This window comes from Mastomys coucha, unplaced genomic scaffold, assembly GCF_008632895.1.
Source record: "Mastomys coucha isolate ucsf_1 unplaced genomic scaffold, UCSF_Mcou_1 pScaffold22, whole genome shotgun sequence".
In the NCBI taxonomy this organism is placed as follows: domain Eukaryota; kingdom Metazoa; phylum Chordata; class Mammalia; order Rodentia; family Muridae; genus Mastomys; species Mastomys coucha.
In genome coordinates, this window is record NW_022196905.1 from 74,402,257 (window position 1) to 74,408,879 (window position 6,623).

The following is a 6,623-nucleotide window of genomic DNA, read 5'->3' on the forward strand; positions in this document are numbered from 1 at the left end:
TATTTTGCTGTGTAAGATCAAACTAATTGCAATTTCATTGAATGGAAATTATTTTCAAAAGTTTTCGTATTTCCCTTTTTCACCAGCATTCAAATGTTGGTATTTTATTCTTTTTAAAATTGGGATGTATTACCAAACTTCTAGTTTGGTTCTGAATCTTAAATTTGTATGTTCTAGTAATATTCCATCTCGGTTTCAAATAGCTGTGACTGTAGCCACATGGTACCATACAAGAATTTTTAAATTTTTATTTACTTATTTTATATTCTTCTCATTGACCCCCTCCTAGTCATCCCCTTCCACAGTCCTGTCTCCACTCCTTCTGTTCTGAGAGAGTGAGGCTCCTCCACAGATATCCCCCTACCCTTGTACACTAAGTCTCTTCAGGGCTAGACAATACTCTCTTTCTGAGGCCAGACCAGGCAGCCCAAGTAGAACATACCCTAAAACAGATAGCAGGGTTTATGATAGCCTCCATTCTAGTGATTTGAGACCCATATAAAGAACAAGTTGCACATCTGCTACATATATGCAGGGGACCTAGATCCAAAGCATGTATGCTTTTTGGTTGGTGGATCAGTCTCTAAGATACCTAAGGGTCTGGTCAGTTGACTCTGTTGGACATTCTGTGGAGTTCCTATCTCCTTTGAGTCTGCATTCCTTACTCCAATTCTTCTATAAGAGTCCCCAAACTAAATCGACTAATTGGCTGTGGGTCTCAGCATTAGTCTGAGTCAGCAGCTCGGTGGAATCTCTCAGAGGACAGCCATGCTAGACCTCTGTCTGTAAGGACAACAGGGTATCATTAATAGTGCTTGCCCATGGGATGGGTGTCAAGTTGGACCACTTATTGGTTGGCAACTACCTCAGTCTCTGCTCCAACCCCTACCCCCCTCCCGTCTCTTCATTTCTTGTAGACAGGATAAATTTGGGGTCAAATGTTTTGTAGGTAGGTTATTGTCCCTATCTCTCTATTGGGGTTCCTGCCTGGCTACAAGAGGTGACCTCTTCAGGTTCTATATCCCCAATGCTGTGAGTCACAGCTAAGGTTACCCCCACTGAATGAAAGCATAAAATACCCAAATTTATGGGACACAATGAAAGCAGTGTTACGAGGAAAGTTCATAGCACTAAGCACCTCCATAAAGAAATTAGAAAGTTCTCATAGGAGCAATTTAAAAGTTATACCTGAACACTCTAGAGAAAAATAAAAAAGAATCAAGCACATTGAAGAGGAGTAGAAGGTAGGGCATAATCAAAATCAGAGCTGAAATCATTCAGGTAGAAATAAAGAAAACAATACAAAGAATCAATGAAACCAAGAGCTGGCTCTGAGAAAATCAACAAGATAGACAAATCCTTAGACAAACTAACTAAAAGACAGAAATACAGTAACCAAACAAAATCAGAAATGAAAAGGGAGACATAACAACGGACACAGGAAATTCAAAGAACCATAAGGTCTTCCTTCAAAAACTTGTACTCCACAAATTTGGAAATTCTTAGCAAAATGGATGATTTTCTAGACAGATACCACTTACCAAAGTAAATCAAGATCAGGTAAACTGTTTAAACAGTGCTGTAACCCCTAAGGGAATAGAAGCAGTCATCAAAAGCTTCCCCTTCCTCTCCCAAAAAGACTTATTTTTCTTCTTCTTCCTTTTATCCTCTTTTTCTTTCTCTCATATCCTTATTCTCTGTTTCACTTTATTTAGTTTTAGTTAGGCTGGCAGTAGCACCCTCCTCACATTGACTTTAGTGTGTGTGTGTGTGTGTGTGTGTGTGTGTGTGTGTGTGTGTGTGTGTGATCAGTTTGGGCATAGTTTAGAATATCTATTGGTGATTTAGATATTAATTCATATGAAATTCATATGTTGGCCCTTGTTATTGTCTCCATCTTATTACTTCATATTTTTAGGCCATGAATTCATAGTTACACATGCTGAAACTGTCATTTTCCTCTTATTGCTGTCTCATTGAACTTACAGCAGAGTGATGATTATACCTTCTGCATTTTAAAATGCTCACCTGACTTATTTTGGTTCAGGGATGCCTTCCAGAAGCTCCCCCGAGGTGCACCGTGCAGACCCATCCCGCACCAGGACACAGAACTTATGGACCTGAGGCTCATCTACCACACACATCATCCGTGGTACCTGGCAGTGAAAATATGCATATGTGATGGAGAAATCATGATTAAAGTATTTGAATGCAGAAATGTGTACATTGAAAATTTTCTAATTAAAGTTCATTGTTGTAACAGGAGGATTCAGTTCTTCCTTTAGGCATTTCGTTTGGAAATCATCTTCTTAGTTCTCTGAGAATTTTGTAAAATGTGCTTTAATCATATTTATCCCTCACGCATCTCCTCCTCGCTCATCTTCCTTTCCTACCTACCTGACTTTGCACCGTTTATTTTTTTTATGCAACTTTTTTTTGGTCAAATCAATTAGTGCTGTTCATATATTCTTGGATATATGGCCTTCTTCTGGAGTTTGTTGGACTTATGAAGGGTGATTATTTTTAAGGAAAACTAACTCTCCTTCTCCCAGCATCTTCCAAGTGCCAACAACCCCTCAGCTAAGGTTGGGACTTCATGTCTACCTCCCCTCTCCAGGCCTGAATTGGACTTGCTTCTTCTTGATGCTTAGAGAGAACATAACTCTCTCTGGTCAGTTCCATAGTCAGTGACTTACAGGCAAAAGTATGAATTTTAAAAGTGTCTTAAATAAGAGGATCAGAACATCTATTTGTTGCATATAAACCCATGAATATTATTCTAATAGGCATAGAAGTATGTTTGAGTATCCTGTTTCATGTATTTCAAAATCTAAGGATACATTTCAGAATATCTGATGTCCCTTGTTCTCTAACTCCCTGCTTTTATTAAATATACATATGTATATGTGTATAATTGTGTATATATATTTGTAATAATGTAACATCAAACATCTAACATTGATCCATATGACATAAGACAGTTTACAATACAGGTGGCATCAGTAAGAATCTAAGTAATAAGTTCATTGTTCTTGACTATTTTCCTTGTAAAAGAAAAATTTAGTGGTCCCAAATCTCAGAGCATATATAAAGAACATTTTAAGGTTTCTAGATAGAAACTATTCATCAAAAACTACATGCCATCACTACTGACAAATCACATAGCTGGTACTTCTACTCGTTTACTAATAATGAAAACCAATTTTAGTCATGCTGAAAAACTGAATTATATTTCCATCCATTTGCCAAAATTTACTAAAATTGTTAACAGAAAGAATTAAGAAATTTAAAAGGAAAAATATTAACAGAAATAGTCTTTTAGATGTCATAGTCAAAAGACAACTTAAAACATGTTTATCTTTTGTGATTAGGAAAATGTTCAGCTTTTGAAAACTCATTTATTGGGATTTTTCTCTATAAATAAATTTAAGTATTTCACCTAACTTTTATTGATTATTTTTAAGTATTTTCTTTGAGAAAGAAGTCTACATTAAATAAATTATGATTACCTCATAAATCCTGGATTTTTGCCTGTTTTCTACCATTGGAAGGATTATTCACCATCATTTTGCTATTAAAGTAGCATAAAGTGGGCTTCATTGTGGAAAGGTTTTTCACATTGAAGATTCCATGTAATTTTAGTTAATTGTTTGAATATGTAAAGTCTTCCTGTGCCATTTGACCATTTAAAACATATCTTATACATTTTTGTTAATGTGCAGATAAAATTAAAATTAACATTTTAGTATTTAGTTGACTATGTAAGGATGTTACAAATATTCTCTCTCACTTTATAGCATTTCACTTCATTTATTGTTATGGTTTTTTATTTATGCATGGAATAATGGGTTCCAAAATGACATTTTGTGTATTTTTCTATATGAGACAAAACAGGCAATATTTGTCTTTTGCACCAACATCGTCTTTCTCTTCTTCCCTCAGACCCCCTCCTCCCTCTGCTCAGTGCCCATTCTGTTTTCAGGACATGAGTGTGAATGTCCTTCTGTGTTCTCACCCAGGCTCTCACCGATTCTTTATCATTGTTCTTTGTCTTTTGTTTTGCATCAGGGATAACTTGTATATAGTGTGGAAATTTTCACTTTTTTTTCCATAAAGAATGAAAATTTTAACATTTTTCTTTCATATGAGAAATATTACATCTGTGGTATGTCCATATGTATAGATATGCATTTGGATTTTTTTGTTTAATCTGATTATCACTTTGCTCACCTTCACAACTGCTATTTATTAAAGTCATAAATGGTCTTATTTATTAGGGCTTCATAATGACTCTATCATTGATTGAGAATTCCTGTTATGTTTTGCTTTCTTTCTACTACTCTTTACATTTGTATAGATAATTTTAAAATATCCTTTTCATGAATCAGGAGAAAACCTATTTTAAATTTGAAATTATGGTGGATGTGAATATAATCAGGAAATATTCTACTTCCAAATACATTCCTTGTATTCCCAAGCATGACTCATGATTCAAAACAATCATGTAAAGTTCAGCTCATAGTTACTATTTCTTAAACTCAATTTCAAAATATATATCTGCTCTTGGGATTTAATACTGAAAACTTATTCAAAGAACATAATTGTTTATGATAAATACATTAATATACTTGAAGTTTGTATTGCAGTTATTCTGAAAACTTATGGGATATGATGTCTGATATTTTCTTGATATTATAATTTCTGTGATAGTTTTACAACACCTGTGTTACTGAAAAGATCTGTTTAGTCTACTGTATGGATTCTGCTAAGAATTAAGGTACATGGATTTACTGCCTACTTAATTACATATTTCATTACTAGAAGTTTACAGGGAGCATTCTTGGCTAAAGTTCAAAAGCTGGAGATGTTTTCATGGTGCAGCTTATTTGTAAATATTGTGCTTAATCAGGATAAAGTTTTGAGTAGTTAAAAATAAAAGAGATACCTTGAATAATAATTAAGACACCAATGTAATTTTTTTTTCACTTGGGGGAATTAAATTAAAGGCCTCATACAGTCTTCTAATCCCTAAGAGTCATGTCCAACAGAAATAATTTCAATTCCTTTATCTAAAGAAAATCATTCTAGCACCTTTGCTACCAGCCAATGTTCATGCTTGTACATGTGCAAGTGGTGTGTGTGTGTGTGTGTGTGTGTGTGTGTGTGTGTGTGTGTGTGTGTGTTTGGTATATATATGTATGTGAATGTATAAATGGGAAATGGGTACCTTTTTCTATGTATACACATGTGGAGGCCAGTGGTCCCTTTTGGTTATTTTCCTCTATAACTCCTCACCTCATGTTTTGAGACATGATGTTTAAGTAAACCTAGAGCCTGTTATATGGGCGAGGCAGACTCACCATTGAGCTCTCCAGATGTGCTTGCATGCCCCACTCCCAGGGCTGGGTAATAGAAACACATTACCGTATCTAACTTATGTGTGTTGGAAACTTAAGCTCACATGTTTGTACAACAGCCATTTTTCCCCTTGACCCATCTCTGAAGCCCCTTAACACATATTTAGTATTAAAAAATTTCATTGTTAAGGACTCAGACTAATTCTTTATGAATGAGGAGATGTATTTATCAAGATTTCAAAGTGATTTGTATTCATGCCAATCCTTTAAAACATGGTTCCTTTCTGATGAGTTATGATCCTGTGCATGGTACATTTTTGCTTTCAACTAGAATGAACCTTTCTAATATACTCATGACAATCTCAAAGACAAAAAATATTAATATATCTAAAAGACAGCTTAGCTTATGGTAACATTGTATTCATCCAATAGGATATTTTATTAATTTTTATTTCACTGTATATATATCTCTAAGTTTGACAATTGTTATCTACATTTATTTAGAGACAAATTAAAACATAAAAGATGAGCCATAACTGTATTTGAGGTAACATTTTTACAGTCATGTGCACACACATACTTTACATTATTATATAAACTCACATGAACTCTTACACAGATTCTTAGCACTTCATTTAAATAATCTGTTATTATGCATCTCACTTTCATGTGCTTTTAGCTGTACAGAGATAAAGCACATTAAACTTTAAAATCTTTAGGTTATATGAAATAGAAATCCACTGAGCTTTAGCAAAAGATAACTTATTAGGCTAGCAATATTCCCAAACCTGGGGAACTGAACTTGAATACTAAAGGACACATTAGGCCCCTCATTTTGGGTCTATGTCCAGTTTTCATTATAAGACATGAATTACTTTTCCCTTTAATTGCAGAACAATTTTTCCTTTTCACAGTATCAATGGTAGAAAATTACCACACATGGAATTCATGTGAAGTTAGGAGGTAACTGAGAAATACTGAACTAACTCTACTAGGTACCACATTCCCAATATTTGACTATATATATATATATATATATATATATACACATATATACACACATATATATATATATAATACTTTGTGTACATGTTATATATACGTATATATATAACAACTTTTTAATAAAAATGAAATCTTGGAAATGAGTGTTCTTTAGTGGAAAGTAAAATAATTCAGCTTAGAAGCCCTGATACCTGTTTTAATGGGTTTCAGCTTTATGTGTAAAGTTTAGCATATGTTCTCTGACAATTTATTCATAATAAC

General features: G+C 34.0%; 1 protein-coding gene across 1 annotated transcript in view; it reads left to right on the top strand.

The window, feature by feature from the left end:
• Adgrl3 (adhesion G protein-coupled receptor L3) overlaps positions 1-4,957 on the top strand; it is a 485,843-nt gene extending 480,886 nt beyond the window's left edge. Inside the window, exon 24 of the mRNA XM_031342882.1 lies at positions 2,048-4,957. Within this exon, the coding sequence (XP_031198742.1) occupies positions 2,048-2,124 (77 nt within the window). The 3' untranslated portion in view covers positions 2,125-4,957. The remainder of the gene's footprint in view (positions 1-2,047) is intronic.
• Positions 4,958-6,623: the final 1,666 nt, after the last annotated feature.